The 17027-nt window shown below is 41.0% G+C and overlaps 1 protein-coding gene across 2 annotated transcripts in view; it reads right to left on the reverse strand.

Annotated features, from left to right (window-relative positions):
* LOC111950921 (opioid-binding protein/cell adhesion molecule) overlaps window positions 1-17027 on the reverse strand; it is a 341587-nt gene that overhangs the window by 45349 nt on the left and 279211 nt on the right. For both annotated transcript variants that reach the window (XM_023968860.1, XM_023968859.1), the window contains one exon: window positions 547-672. In XM_023968860.1, coding sequence (XP_023824628.1) covers window positions 547-672 — 126 coding nt within the window. The remainder of the gene's footprint in view (window positions 1-546; window positions 673-17027) is intronic.

Consider the following 17027-nt stretch of genomic DNA (forward strand, 5'->3'; position numbering starts at 1 on the left):
ATTCCAATCATGGATAATGACACCATCTGGTTTATGCATACAGGCATTTCATTAAACAGTTACCCTTTAACTATAATTGTAATGTGCACTTCATATAAAAGTTAGCAGGAAACAGATGATATTCAATGTAAATATTGGAAAATCAGGGCAGTTGTTTTAGGGCGGTTGTTAAAGAGTGTCTCCAGTACTTTGATATACTTTTAAACCAGTAGTTCTGAAAGTTGTATTTTATTTTTTAAATAGTGCTCACGGTCCCCGAAAATGGCATACTACGTCACATATGTGCAGATATGTACACGACATCATTGCTCTCCCTCTCACTCTGTGTGTGCCTGATGGTGGAAAAAAAGGTGGAAATCTGTCGATGTGCCCTTGAGCAAAGCACTTAACTCTCATTTGTTATACGCCAAGCTCTTAAAACATCAGCAACACAGCTAATTAAAATTTTGATGACTAGAGACGATACGCTTTTAGAATAGATACACTGCTCTATTATACTCATTGATTGATTCTATGTTTTGACCTCAAAGGTTTGCAGAGTCTTACCTTTTGCAGAGCGATGTTTCCATATGATGTTAGGCTCTGGTCGTCCAATGGCCAGACACATGAGAGTTACATTGCTGCCCTCGTTCACTGTGATGTCCGTCGATATGTTTGTGATCTTCGCAGGTACTAAGAAAAGAGGAAACATAAACAAAGCACATTTAAGCAATAAGGCCCGATGGTGTGTGTTATATTGCAAATATACAATTTCAATTGTATTTCAATTTCAAGTACAGTGAAATGCCTTTCTTGCTAGCTCTAACCACAACAATGCAGTGATCAATAACAATGTAATACTAAAAATAACAAGGTAGAACAAAAACACACAAGATATAAAAATAAGAAGAACACGATGAAGTAAGTAAGCATACTATATACATGGTCAGTTCCAGTATCATATTTACAATGTGCAGGGATACTGGATCGATAGAGGTAGATATGTATAGGGGTAAGGTGACTAGGAATCAGGATATATGATAAACAGAGTAGTACCAGCGTATATGATGATTGCATGTGAGTGGGTGTGTAGAGACAGTATAAATGATGTGCATATTATGTGTGTGTGAGTATAACAGTTGAGCTTCCGTCCCTCTCCTCGCCCCTACCTGGGCTCAAACCAGGCACACATAGACAACAGCCACCATCGAAGCATCGTTACCCATTGCTCCACAAAAGCCGCGGCCCTTGCAGAGCAAGGGGAACAACTGCTTCAAGGTCTCAGAGCGAGTGACGTCACCGATTGAAATGCTATTAGCGCGCACCCCGCTAACTAGCTAGCCATTTCACATCGGTTACATGAGCAAATGGTGGAGTGAATGTTTGCATGTGTGTTGGAGTATCAGTGTGCTTAGTGTGTAGGGCCTTGTTCTTAGCCCTTAGTCGTGTTATATTGTGCATATAGCACAAATCCTGTGGTACCTTATTGCTTTTACCAACATATTAAAACAATAAATTACATTGTTGGCGGGGTGTTGATTATTTCTCAGTAAATTTCTCAGTAAATGCACAGCAAAAAAAAATATTTAATGGGTAAAAAGTAGTTCTAACATAAAATTGTAAAAATCTAAAAAAGATTTGCCCACCTACGAAAAGAAAGGATGCAAGTGAATTTAGCTTGTGAGCCAGTATACATTTAGCAAACTTTTATCCAGCGTTGTTGCATGTCATTTCCGGCACATTTAGTGACCACTAGCAAGGAAAATGTTCCCAAGAGGCGAAACCAAAAGTGTTGTAAAACAGTGTTACATCTTTGAGGTGATCTTTCAAAAGTCAAATTTAAAACATTATTGGCATTGTTGAATTTGATTGTCATAAGAAGTTAGCTAACATTTAGCAGCGATGCTTAGCTAGCTAGTATTTTCCCAAGAAAATGTGTTACCAAGGAAACAAGCTAGTGCTATGTGAATTTTTATTTATACATTAGACTGCTATGTGAATTTGAACTTACGTGTAACAATTGTCACATCCATTATTTTAGCTAATCATGATTATTAGAATGGATAGGGCCGACAGATGCAGTTACTTCAGAAAGTGTTCACACCCCTTTTTCCACATTTTATTGTGTTACAGCCTGAATTTAAAATAGATTAAATTAAGATTATTTGTCACTGGCCTACACACAATACCCCATAATGTCAAAGTGGAATGATGTTTTTAGAAATGTTTAAAAAATTAATAAAGCCTGAAAAGCTGAAATGTCTTGAGTCGATAAGAATTCAACCCGTTTGTTTTGGCAGGTCCAAATAAGTTCAGGAGTAAAAATTTGCTCAGCCAAAAGTTTGGACCCACCTACTCATTCAACCTACTAATTTTTCTATATTTTGAATATTTTCTACATTGTAGAATAATAGTGAAGACATCAAAACTATGAAATACCACATATGGAATAATGTAGTAACCAAAAAAGTTTTCAAAAAAAAAATATATTTTATATTTTTAGATTCTTCAAAGTAGCAACCCTTGCCTTGATGACAGCTTTGCACACTCTTGACATTCTCTCAACCAGCTTCAACTGGAATGCTTTTCAACAGTCTTGAAGGAGTTCCCACATATCCTGAGCACTTGTTGGCTGCTTTTCCTTCACTCTGCGGTCCAACTCATCCCAAACAATCTCAATTGGGTTGAGGTCGGGTGATTGGGAAGGCCAGGTCATCTAATGCAGCACTCCATCACTCTCCTTCTTGGTCAAATAGCCTGGAGGGGTGTTGGGTCAGTTTCCTGTTGAAAAACAAATGACAGTCCCACTAAGCGCAAACCAGATGGGATGGCGTATGACTGCAGAATGCTGTGGTAGCCATGCTGGTTAAGTGCGCCTTGAATTCTAAATAAATCACTGACAGTGTCACCAGCAAAGCACCCCCACACCATCACAGCTCCTCCTCCATGCTTCACGGTGGGAACCACACATGCGGATATTATCCGTTCACCTACACTAAGTCTCACAAAGACACGGCGGTTGGAACCAAAGATCTCAAATTTGGACTCATCAGACCAAAGGACAGATTTTCACTGGTCTAATTTCCATTGCTCGTGTTTATTGGCCCAAGCAAGTCTCTTCTTATTATTGTTGTCCTTTAGTAGTGGTTTCTTTGCAGCATCTGAGGCCTGATTCACGCAGTCTCCTCTGAAAAGATGATGTTGAGATGTGTCTTCTGTGAAGCATTTATTTGGACTGCAATTTCTGAGGCTGGTAACTAATGAACTTATCCTGTGCAGCAGAAGTAACTCTGGGTCTCCCTTTCCTGTGGTGGTCCTCATGAGAGCCAGTTTCATCATAGCGCTTGATGGTTTTTGCGACTGACCTTGAAGAAACTATCAAAGTTCTTGACATTTTCAGGATTGACTGACCTACATGTCTTAAAGTAATGATGGCCTGTCATTTCTCTTTGCTTATTTGAGCTGTTCTTGCCATAAAATGGACTTGGTCTTTTACGAAATAGGGATAGCTTCTGTATACCACCCCTACCTTGTCACAACACAACTGATTGGCTCAAATGCATTAAGAAGGAAATAATTTCCACAAATTAACTTTTAACAAGGCTGAACTGTTAATTGAAATGCATTCCAGATGACTACCTCATGAAGCTGGTTGAGAGAATGTCAAGAGTGTGAAAAGATGTGATCAAGGCAAAGGGTGGCTACTTTGAAGAATCTCAAATATAAAATATATTTTGATTTGTTTAACACTTTTTTGGTTACTACATGATTCCATATGTGTTTTACGTGTTTTGAGTTCTTCACTATTATTCTACAATGCAGAAAATAGTAAACAATTAAGAAAAACCCTTGAATGAATAGGTGTGTCCAAACTTTCGACCGGTACTGTATATATACACTACCTTACAAAAGTTTGGGGTCACTTAGAAATACCCTTTGAAATATCCATTTCCCTTTCAAATACCCTTTGAAATACCCATTTAATTTCCATTAAAATAACCTCAAATAGATCTGAAATACAGTGTAGACATTGTTAATGTTGTAAATGACTATTGTAGCTGGAAACGGATGATTTTTAAGCCCATTATCAGCAACCATCACTCCTGTGTTCCAATGGCACATTGTGTTAGCTAATCCAAGTTCATCATTTTAAAAGGCTAATTGATCATTAGAAAACCATTTTGCAATTATGTTAGCACAGCTGAAAACTGTTGTCTTGTTTAAAGAAGCAATAAAACTGGCCTTCTTTAGACTAGTTGAGTATCTGGAGCATTAGCATTTGTGGGTTCGATTACAGGCTCAAAATGACCAGAAACAAATAACTTTCTTCTGAAACTCATCAGTCTATTCTTGTTCTGAGAAATTAAGGCTATTCCAAGCGAGAAATTGCCAAGAAACTGAAGATCTCGTACAACGCTGTGTACTACTCCCTTCAAAGAACAGCGCAAACTGGCTCTAATCAAAATAGAAAGAGGAGTGGGAGGCCCCGGTGCACAACTGAGCAAGAGGACAAGTACATTTGAGTGTCTAGTTTGAGAAACAGACGCCTCACAAGTCCTCAACTGGCAGCTTCATTAAATAATATCCGCATTACACCAGACTCAACGTCAACAGTGAAGAGCCAACTCTGGGATGCTGGCCTTCTAGGCAGAGTTGCAAAGAAAAAGCCATATATCAGACTGGCCAATAAAAATAAAAGATTGGCCCCAGTGATGTACCGCACTACCCTCTGCAGCGCCTTAAGGTCGGATGTCAAGCAGTTGCCATACCAGGCGGTTATGCAACCAGTCAGGATACTGTCGATGGTGCAGCTGAATAACTTTTTGAGGATCTGGGGACCCATGCCAAATCTATTCAGTCTTCTGAGGTGGAAAAGGTGTTGTTGAGCCCTCTTCATGGCTGTCTTGGTGTGTTTGGACCATGATAGTTTGTAAGTGAAGTGGACACCAAGGAGCTCTCAACCCGCTCCACTACAGCCGCGTCGATGCTAATAGGGGCCTGTTTGGCCCTGCTTTTCCTGTAGACAACAATCAGCTCCTTTGTCTTGCTCACATTGGTGGAGAGGTTGTTGACCTGGCACCACACTGCTTTAATTACGGTGTTGGAGTCGTGCTTGGCCTCGCAGTCGTGGGTGAAAAGGGAGTACAGGAGGAGACTAAGCACAAACCCCTGAGGGGCCTCAGTGTTGAGGATCAGCGAGGAAGATGTGTTGTTGCCTACCCTTACCACCTGGGGCGGTCCGTCAGGAAGTCCAGGATCCAGTTGCAGAGGGAGGTGTTTATAAAATAGAAACATTTCCTCATCAATCACACACAATGCCACATAATGACAAAGCAAAAACAGGTTTTTAAAAATGTTTGCAATATATATATATATATATATATATATATATATATATATATATATATATATATATATATATATATTTGAAATACCTTATTTACATAAGTATACAGACCCTTTACTATGAGACTCGAAATTGATTTGTGTTGTCATTATGGGGTATTGTGTGTAGATTGATGAGGAAAAAACAAACAATTGAAATGATTTTAGAACAAGGCTGTAACGTAACAAAATGTGGAAAAAGTCAAGGGGTCCGAATTCACTGTATATATTTGATGGGATAGACAATATGGACAGTATATGGATAGAATATGTAGTATATCTGAAGAATAGTATATGTACAGCAATAGTTAAATAGGATAGACCTTGACTAGAATACAGTATTTACATATGAAGTGGGTAAAACAGTATGTAAACATTATTTCAAGTGACCAGTGTTCAATTATTAAACTGACCAGTGTTCCATGTACTGTACATAGGGGAAAGGGGAAACGGGGAAACCTAGTCAGTTGTACAACTGAATGCATTCAACTGAAATGTGTCTTCCGCATTTAACCCAACCCCTCTCAATCAGAGAGGTACGGGGGGCTGCCATAATCGACATCCACGTCTTCGGCGCCCAGGGGAACAGCAGACCGACAGATTTTTGCTTTGTCAGCTCGGGGATTCGATCCAGCAACCTTTCAGTTACTGGCTGCTGCCTCTAAGGTACAAGGTAGAGTAATAAGTTGCATGGACTCACTCTGTGTGAAATAATAGTGCTTAACATTATTTTTTAATGACTACCTCATCTCTGTTTCTCACGCATACAATTATCTATAAGGTCCCTCAGTCAAGCAGCGAATTTCAAACACAGATTCAATCACAAACAGGATTTCCAATGCCTCGCAAAGAAGGGCACATATTGGTAGATGGGTAAAAATTAAGGATGCACTAGTTTAACGCCCGATTTGCAAAATCGATGTCAAAGCTGACGTGCTTACCTATATAACGAAGGTACATGACGTAATCACGCCACGTAAAATTTTGCGCTATACGTGCAACACAGCATTCCTAAATTAGCCCACAATGTCTGCTGTGTGGATTGAGCAGTCAACATTTCAGCGAGACAACTCAAAGGCAAAATCCATTAAAGCCAAGATAATGGAATTCATTGCCCTTGACAATCAACCGTTCTCTGTCATGGGTGATGTTGCCTTTCGCCGACTGGTCGAGCACCGGTTAACATTACCATTAACATTAAGTGCGCTATTTTTCCGATGTTGCCCTACCAGAGTTACACAGTAATAGCTTCAGGACATACATACTATGGAACGCCGTTTGAGTCTTTGCGTCTCAAAAAAGATACAGTAACACTGTCAAAGCTGTACAAAAAAGTCAAACAAGCAAACACCGGCCACAAACAATGTGTTTACAATACCGCGTTGGTAATAAAGCATCATTTGTTCAACCGTAACTTCTGGGGTACCTACAGTAGCAAGCACCAATGCAACCAGCCTGAAAACAATGACCAGTAAAAACTGCAGTCATTTTCATTATTCTTAGCAATGATTTAGGAATCCTTGTGAGTAAATATTAGCTAGGTTGACACTTGTTGTTCGCCTATTGAAATTGAACTTCAGTTCATGAAAATAAATAGCTAGCCAGCTACTTAACCCTGTTGCCCAAAGCTAACGTTATAAGCAGCCAGCTAGCTTCATCTGGCTAGTGAGGCTCGACCGGACTGGGTTATGTGTTGTGAAGCTAGCTACAATAAGGATTAGGCACAATAGTGGAATTTGCGGTTTGCCTTCAAAATAAAAATATGTAATTGACAGTGATGCAAATTAATACAAATAGTAGAATTATGCCATACTTCTATTTTTTTATGACATTTTTTATTTTATTTCACCTTTATTTAACCAGGTAGGCTAGTTGAGAACAAGTTCTCATTTACAACTGCGACCTGGCCAAGATAAAGCAAAGCAGTGTGACACAGACAACAACACAGAGTTACACATGGAGTAAACAATAAACAAGCCAATAACACAATAAACAAGTCAATGACACAGTAGGAAAAAAAGAAAGTCTATATACAGTGTGTGCAAAAGGCATGAGGAGGTAGGCAATAAATAGGCCATAGGAGCGAATAATTACAATTTAGCAGATTAACACTGGAGTGATAAATGAGCATATGATGATGTGCAAATAATTTTGAAGGCTAACCCCAAAGTTCACTATTGTGGCTAATCCTTATTGTGGCTAGCTTCACATAGATAGGTCCGACCACCATTAATCAAATAAGAACTGTATTATAAATGTGTTATTTTTAGATGATGACAGCTAGCTATATAGTTAGCTAGCTTACTATAGCTACTGAAACAGATTATGTCGTGTTATTTGACATGTATCGTTTTTGACACGCAAAGACCCAAACGGCGTTCCATAGAATTTCTGGTTGAGAATGAAACAACTGAACAAATGAACAACAAAACAGCACAGAAAGTAAGTGAAAGAAATATGTTTCGATTATGTTTTACTGGTAATGGGGACATACGTAAATGCAAACAAAATAACTTTTTGGTCAGTGTGGTGTGTGTGTAACCTTTATTTAACTAAGCAAGTCAGTTAAGAACAAATTATTATTTACAATGACGGCTTGGACAACGCTGGGCCAATTGTGCGCCGCCCTATGACGCCCAATCACGGCCGGATGTGATACAGCCTGGATTCGAACCAGGGTCTGTAGTGACGCCGCTTGCACTGAGATGCAGTGCTTTACACCGCTGCATCCATGTGTGTGTGTTAACTATTTAACTGTACTAGAATGCTTAAAAGGCAGCTAAAACTTTTAATATCGGTTATCGGTATCGTTTTTTTGGCAAGGAAAATATTGGATATTGGTATCGGCCAAAAATGTCATATCGGTGCATCACTCGGTGCATCACGGCTACCAACCGTTTACTCAACCCTGCACCTTAGAGGCTGCTGCCTTATATACATAGACATGGAATCACTGGCCAATTAAAAAATGGAACACTAGTCACTAGTCACTTTAATAAATGTTTACATACTGCTTTACTCATCTCATATGTATATACTGTATTCTATTCTACTGTATTTTAGTCAATTCCACTCCGACATTGCTCGTTCTAATAATTTTATATTTCTCAATTCCATTCTGTTGCTTTTAGATTTGTGTGTATTGTTGTGAATTGTTAGATACTACTGCACTGTTGGAGCTAGGAGCACAAGCATTTTGCTACACCCGCAATAACATCTTCTAAAAATGTGTATGTGACCAATACAATCTGATTTTATAAGTAGTTTCATTGTAATGTTACATCTTTGAAAACTGATCTGCAGCCTGCTGCCTGCCGTGCCTTTAGCTGGCTATGTGCTTTTAGTAGGACTAGAGGTTATAACTGTTTGAACAGTAACAATGGTTACTTGCTTGCTGTTGAGGGACAACTTCATATTTATCATTAGCCTAGTTAGCTAGCTAGCTACTAGGCTAACCAGGGCTTGTGTTCAAAATGTTTCAGGGTCTGATAACAATACCAGGCATTTAATTCAGTGTCGAACAATTCAGTGCAGTAAAAAAAGGTTTTGAATAAGTCATGCGGCCATAGTTAGCTCTCTTGCCACTGCACTATGCACTGCCACTAGCTATAGCTAATGTTAGTAATAGCTAACATTAGTAATGCCTACATTCCTATTTTCCACAGCGGTGCTGGTCCCAACACTTCTCTTTTCTTCTGCTTCTCCTGATTTGTCACATCAGTTTATCTGTGTTGAGCTGATTCTGATTGTAATGTTCATGCTATGCAATATTAGTTTCTACCTGAACGGTTACAGGCTGAATGGGTCTACTTTAGCTAGTTTCACTGCATATAACCTGTTATGGTTAAAGTAATGATAAGCTGCACTCGTTGCTGTTTTACCTTGGCACTCCAATTTGATAAAGTATGTGGAATTGTAGCTATCTACTGAAAGTTCACAAAACTCTACTTTGCTCTTGTTTTGGTTAATGTTGTACTTCATCTTATGTATTTTCAGAATCTATGTGAAGGAGTGTGAGCCGGAGGGGCAGCTGCCACCTGCATGGCTGAAGAAGAAAATACACGGTATGTTATCTTGACATTTATTTCTGTGCTGTACTTAGCTAATAAAGTTTCCCCTTTCTCTGAGTGCAGCAACACTTTCCCATCTATTTCCTATGCTTCACCAGCAAATTCATGTAAGTGTGAAGATATACTGTACATGTTAGAAAGGAGCAAGTATTTCAGAGAAATGTACTGCAATTGGCATAATACCTATTAATAATTCCTATTGATGTTGAAAGCTATCCTATACAAGGAGTACCGGTACCGAGTCAATGTGCAGGGGTACGAGGTAGTTAAGGTAATTTAGGTAATATGTAGGTAGTGGTAAAAGTGACTAGGCAATCAGGTTAGATAATAAACAGAGTAGCAACAGCAGCATATGTAAAGAGTGTGAAAGAGTGTGAACGTGTCTATGTGTGTGTGTGGCATCAATATGCATGTGTTTTTTTGTTGTTGTTGTTGTGTGTGAGAGTACTGTATGCATTGTGTGTGTGTGTGTGTGTGTGTGTGTGTGTGTGTGTGTGTGTGTGTGTGTGTGTGTGTGTGTGTGTGTGTGCGTGCGTGCGTGCGTGCGTGCGTGCGTGCGTGCGTGCGTGCGTGCGTGCGTGCGTGTGTGTTTCAGTGTAGTATGTGTGAGTGTGTGTGTAGAGCCCAGTGAGTGTGCATAGAGCCGGTGCAGGAGAGTCAGTGCAAATAAAAAGGTGGTCAATGGAAATAGTCAGGGTAGTCTTTTGATGAACTGTTCAGCAGTATTACGGCTTGGGGGTAGAAGCTGTTCAGGAGCCTTTTGGTCCCATACTTGGCGATCCGGTACCGCTTGCCATGCGGTAGCAGAGAGTACAGTCTATGACTTGGGTGGCTGGAGTCTGACAATTTATAGGGCCTCTCTGACACTGCCTGGTATAGAGGTCCTAGATGGCAGAGAGCTTGGCCCAAGTTACTACCCTCTGTAGCCCCTTACTGTTGGATGCCAAGCAGTTACAATACCAAGAGGTAATGCAGCCAGTCAAGATGCTCTCAATGGTGCAGCTATATAACTTTTTGAGGATCTGAGGGCCCATGCCAAATCTTTTCAGCCCCCTGAGGGGGAAGAGGCATTGTCGTGCCCTCTTCGCGACTGTGTTGGTGTGTTTGGACCATGATAGGTCCTTAGTGATGTGGACGCCGAGGAACTTGAAGCTCTCGATCTGCTCAACTACAGCCCAGTCAATGTGAATAGGGGCATGCTCAGCTCCTTTGTCTTGCTGACGTTGAGGGAGAGGTTGTTGTCCTGGTACCCCACTACCAGGTCTCTGATCTCCTTCCTATAGGCTCTCATCGTCATCTGTGATCAGGCCTTCCACCATTGTAACGTCTCCAAACTTAATGATGGTGTTGGAGTCGTACGTGGCCACATAGTCATGGATGAACAGATAGTATAGGAGCGGACTAAGCACACAACCCTGAAGGGCCCCCGTGTTGAGGGTCAGCGTGGCAGATGTGTTGCTGCCTACCCTCACCATCTGGAGCGGCCCGTCAGGAAGTCCAGGATCCAGTTGTAGAGATTGGTTTTTAGTCCCAGGGTCCTTAGCTTAATGATGAGTTTGGAGGGCACTATGGTGTTGAACACTGAGCTGTAGTCTATGAACAGCATTCTTATGTACAGTTGAAGTCAGAATTTTACATACACCTTAGCCAAATACATTTAAACTCAGTTTTTCACAATTCCTGACATTTAATCCTAGTAAAAATGTCTGTCTTAGGTCAGTTAGGATCACCACTATTTTAAGAATGTGAAATGTCAGAATAATAGTAGAGAATGATTTATTTCAGCTTTTATTTTTTTCATCACATTCCCAGTGGGTCAGAAGTTTACATATACTCAATTAGTATTTTGTAGCATTGCCTTTAAATTGTTTAACTTGGGTCAAACGTTTTGGATAGCCTTCCACAAGCTTCCTACAATAAGTTGGGTGAATTTTGGCCCATTCCTCCTGACAGAGCTGGTGTAACTGAGTCAGGTTTGTTGTCCTCCTTGCTCGCACACGCTTTTTCAGTTCTGCACCCAAAATTTCCTATAGGATTGTGGTCAGGGCTTTGTGATGGCCACTCTAATACCTTGACTTTGTTGTCCTTAAGCCATTTTTCCACAACTTTGGAAGTATGCTTGGGGTCACTGTCCATTTGGAAGACCCATTTGCGACCAAGCTTTAACTTCCTGACTGATGTCTTGCGATGTTGCTTCAATTTATCCACATAATTTTCCTCCCTCATGATGCCATCTATTTTGTGAATTGCACCAGTCCCTCCTGCAGCAAAGCACCCCCACAACATGATGCTGCCACCCCTGTGCTTCACAGTTGGGATGGTGATCTTCGGCTTGCAAGCCTCCCCCTTTTTCCTCCAAACATAACGATGGTCATTATGGCCAAACAGTTCCATTTTTGTTTCATCAGACCACAGGACATTTCTCCAAAATATACGATCTTTGCCCCCATGCGCAGTTGCAAACCATAGTCTGGCTTTTTTATGGCGGTTTTGGAGCAGTGGCTTCTTCCTTGCTGAGCGGCCTTTCAAGTTATGTCGATATAGGACTCATTTTACTGTGGATATATATACTTTTGTATCTGTTTCCTCCAGCATCTTCACAAGGTCATTTTCTGTTGTTCTGGGATTGATTTGCACCTTTTGCACCAAAGTACGTTCATCTCTAGGAGACAGAACGCGTCTCCTTCCTGAGCGGTATGACGGCTGCGTGGTCCCATGGTGTTTATACTTGCGTGCTATTAATTGTACAGATGAACGTGGTACCTTCAGGTGTTTGGAAATTGCTCCCAAGGATTAACCAGACTTGTGGAGGTCTACAATTTTTTCTGAGGTCTTGGCTGATTTCTTTTGATTTTCCCATGATGTCAAGCAAAGGGACTGAGTTTGAAGGTAGGCCTTGAAATACATCCACAGGTACACCTCCAATTGACTCAAATGATGTCAATTAGCCTAACAGAAGCTTTTAAAGCCATGACATAATTTTCTGGAATTTTCCAAGCTGTTTAAAGGCACAGTCAACTTAGTGTATGTAAACCTCTGACCCACTGGAATTGTAATACAGTGAATTATAGGTGAAATAATCTGTCTGTAAACAATTGTTGGAAAAAGGACTTGTGTCATGCACAAAGTAGATGTCCTAACCGACTTGCCTGAACTATAGTTTGTTAACAAGAAATTTGTGGAGTGGTTGAAAAACGAGTTTTAATGGCTCCAACCTAAGTGTATGTAAACTTCCGACTTCAACTGTAAGTGTTCCTTTTATTCAGCTGGGAAAAGGCAGTGTGGAGTGCAATAGAGATTGCATCATCCGTGAGTCTCTTGGGGCGGTATGCGAATTGGAGTGGGTCCAGGGTGTCTGGGATGATGGTGTTGATGTGAGCCAGGACCAACCTTTCAAAGCATTTCATGGCTACAGATGTTAGTACGCAGCTTTGTGGTGGTGTGCGTCTCTTTGTTAACACCAGCTGGTGCGCAATCTCTAATATTAAGGAAGTCTTGAGGTTCTGGTTGCCTGAGTTAGAATACCTCATGGTAAGCTGTAGACCATACAATTTACCAAGAGAGTCTTCATAGCTGGCTACTTACCACCACAGACCGATGCTGGCACTATTATCGCACTCAACGAGTTGTATAGGACCATAAGCAAACAAGAAAATGCGGTGTCAGAGGAAGGATGTAAAAATTGTCAGACTCCAGCCAGCCAGGTCATTTACTGTTCTCTCTGCTACCGCACGGCAAGAGTTACGGGAGTGTCATCAGAGGAATGTGGTCAGGGAGATGGTGGATGAAGATGGGGTCTGGTGACAATCTTGTAGAGGGCTAGCTACTCTGGAACCAGCCTGAGTCATGTAGCCACTGCACTTCTCCTTCATAATGTATGGCACCCACTTGAGTGTATGGCACCAGAAAGCTCTGTTCAGAGTACTAACTAGCTAGCCAGTCGTCCTCATTATGAGCACTGCATTCCTCTACTGCATTTCCCATTACTTTCATGCTTCAGGTGACTCTTCTTTAGATATATGCTTAGGCCTACGGTTAACTCAAGTTTACTCCAAATACGTTGTTCCAAATGCTAGCTACTTATCTATCTAATGTTAACCCAAAACAACAACACTCTGGCATTCTGCTATAGTGAAAGGTCACTGGGTGGGGCTACATACAATCCTTTCCAGTTCATATGCGAAGCCGTTACTGATGGTGGTTCAAGACAATGGGGAACTCTGAAATAAAACGTGCTCCGACTGGGAAAAATCTTTTGAACGGTCATCCAACTCGGAATTGCAAGTCAGAAACTCGGGCATCATCCCAAAGCCCTGACTTCTATGACTTGAAAATCACTGATGTCACAATTTTTCACAGTCTGAGTTGTTTCCAATTTCCCAGTTGTCTTCAATGCACCAAAAGTAGTATGTTGTGGCCGTGGTATACTGCATACTTTTTAATAAACAGTATGTGCTAAATAGTATGCGAGGATGAGTACATACTACGCAGTTTAAGTATGTAGTACGCTAGTATGGTAGTACGGCCATTGTCTGGTGAATAGCAGGGGGCAGAGACTGCTAAGTAACTAGCATGAAGGACCAGGTGACCGTGTTCCTCTAGCTTAATAATGGCAGTTGCCAAGCGATTAAAACATGCTAGGTCACCGGGCCCTGATGGTAGTCAGGAGTCCAAACCCCAGGACATAACCCACTCGGTGGCGCAGGTAATTAATTGAAAAAGTAGAATCAAGGATGTTGTGGATGTTGGGAGGAGATTTCTTTAGAGTATTTATGTCACGATGGAGCCTTCGCCCTCCGTGAAGGTTTATCAGCCTTCTGTTCATAAATAAATGGCTCTAAATGGAATAATGTATGCACAATTTATCATTGGATAACCTAAAATGTGCGCATAATACAAAACTATGGGTAGAAACTGTAGTGTAAAACATTTTTAGAAGTAAAACGTAGATGGATTCTCAAGCTTTGTAGAGACTATTCAAACATCGCAGGTTTTATAGCAGGATGCTGTATCAAGAGTCAAACGGCAGAGGAAATTCTGATGAGGTCCCAGTGGATCTCATCTGTCAAGCTATTATCACTGTGAAACATAATTCTTAGCAAATAATTGAAAATACCTTTCACTATCCATGATGATGTAAGTGAAGGTAAAGTGCAACCGTGACTTTACATCAAGGAAAAGAGGAGTATGAAATACATGGTCACGTTAATGTTTCCTCAGAAAGCTTGGCAGATAAAAATGTGTGTGTGTGCGTGCACGCAGGTGTGCTGTGCCCATCGTTCCAATATCTGTGCAACCTTGATTACTTTTTACAGTGGACACTCGCAACATATAATAGACTCGAAATCTATCTATTTCGATCCAATTCATATTTAATTTGGATCCGACATGAATGGAATCTTTTCCCTTAAAAAAAATGACCATGTACTTTTGGCGATTTTGATACATTGACATTTCACTGCACATCAAAGGCATTGTTCCAGCTATGTTCTCCGAATGTATAATGGATGTTTACAGCTCTTTTTATAACCGATTAACATCAAACAGATCACTCTAGCTTTTCCAGCCTTTCTACCTGTACACACAGTCCCCAAAAACATCAGAGCCAACTTCTAGGATCTCACCCACATATATACAGTGCATTGTGAAAGTATTCAGAACTCTTGACTTTTTGATGTTACGTTAAAGCCTTATTCTAAAATTGAATAAATTGTTCGTTTTTTCATCAATCTACGCACAATACCACATAATGACAAAGCAAAAACAGATTTTTAGATATTTTTGCAAATGTATTTAAAATACAAAACTGAAATCACATTTACATAAGTATTCAAACCCTTTAGTCAGTACTTTGTTGAAGCACCTTTGGCAGCAATTACAGCCTTGAGTCTTCTTGGGTTCGACGCTACAATCTTGGCACTCCTGTATTTGGGGAGTTTCGCCCATTCTTCTCTGCAGATCCTCTCAAGCGCTGTCAGGTTGGATGGGGAGCGCACAGATATTTTCAGGTCTCTCCAGAGATGTCCAATCAGGTTAAAGTCCGGGCTCTAGCTGGGCCACTCAAGTGTTGTCTTGGCTGTGTGCTTAAAGTTGTTGTCCTGTTTGAAGGTCAACCTTCACCCCAGTCTGAGGTCCTGAGTGCTCTGGAGTAGGTTTTCATCAATGGTCCCTCTGTACTTGGCTCCGTTCATCTTTCCTTTCTGACTAGTCTCCCAGTCCCTGCCGCTGAAAAACATCCCCACAGCACGATCTTGCCACCACCATGCTTCACCGTAGGGATGGTGCCAGGTTTCCTCCCGACGTGACGCTTTGTATTCAGTCCAAAGAGTTCAATCTTGGTTTCATCAGACCAGATAATCTTGTTTCTCATGGTCTGAGAGTCCTTTTAGTGCCTTTTGGCAAACTCCAAGCGGGCTGTCATGTGCCTTTTACTGAGGAGTGGCTTCCGTCTGGTCACTCTACCATAAAGGCCTGATTGGTGGAGTGCTGCAGAGATGATTGTCCTTCTGGAAGGTTCTCCCATCTCCACAGAGGAATTCTGGAGCGCTGTCAGAGTGACCATTGGGTTCTTGGTCACCTCCATGACCAAGGCCCTTCTCCCCCAATTGCTCAGTTTGGCTGGGCGGCCAGCTCTAGGAAGAGTCTTGGTGGTTCCAAACTTATTCCATTTTAGAATGATGGAGGCCACTGTGTTCTTGGGGACCTTCAATGCTGCATAAATGTTTTGGTACCCTTCCCCAGATCTGTACCTCAACACAATCCTGTCTCGGAGCTCTAAGGACAATTCCTTCAACCTCATGGCTTGGTTTTTGCTCTGACATGCACACATTCATTCCAATTAGACTAGTTTGGATTTCTCCCTGACCTATATGGCTGCCAAATTCACCCCATTCTGGAACATTGAGATTCTATGACAACCCCTCTAGTAATTTAATATGATTTTTATGGTCTAACTATGATGTGAAAGTGTATTTCTTTCTCATAAAACATATTTCTAATTTAGTTGTGCGTAAAATCATTTAATTAGAATTGTGTTTTTTTTTATATCAAATTGCCATGGAAACGTGAAAAAGCAGGGAGCTATTGAAGTAGTGATCGACAGCATCCACTTGAAAGCAAACAATTCTCTGAGACGCAAGCTAGTGAATTTCACTTCAATCCCTGTCTGCCCCTGAGAGATGCCACCAGAAACCCAGAGAATGAAAACTAACTAGACCCCTCAACATTGATATTAAATCTGCGCATAGGCGATAGATGTATTTGTGGACTTTATTATAATTACTTGCCTATTACTACCTCCGGGGGATCATGGAAGCTAAGCTGTTTGTGCAGAACATGCTGAGTGAACATAACATTGGGTTTGTGTGGCAATTGCCACTTCCCTTACACTCTAATAATGTTATTAATGGGTCTGCGTTTATGGCAGTGGAATGGGCTGCTGCTTCATCACCCGCGTTAAAGTGGGTCATTTGGGCTGCTCTCACTTTATTAGAGGTTCAGGGAAAAGCCATCAGCATGGACTAGTTAATTGCATTTGCTGTCTTTGCTGTTGTAAACAGCACGTCGCCAGTCTGTTGTAGATGTGCAGGGATT

Source organism: Salvelinus sp. IW2-2015, linkage group LG23 (genome assembly GCF_002910315.2).
Source record: "Salvelinus sp. IW2-2015 linkage group LG23, ASM291031v2, whole genome shotgun sequence".
NCBI lineage: Eukaryota > Metazoa > Chordata > Actinopteri > Salmoniformes > Salmonidae > Salvelinus > Salvelinus sp. IW2-2015.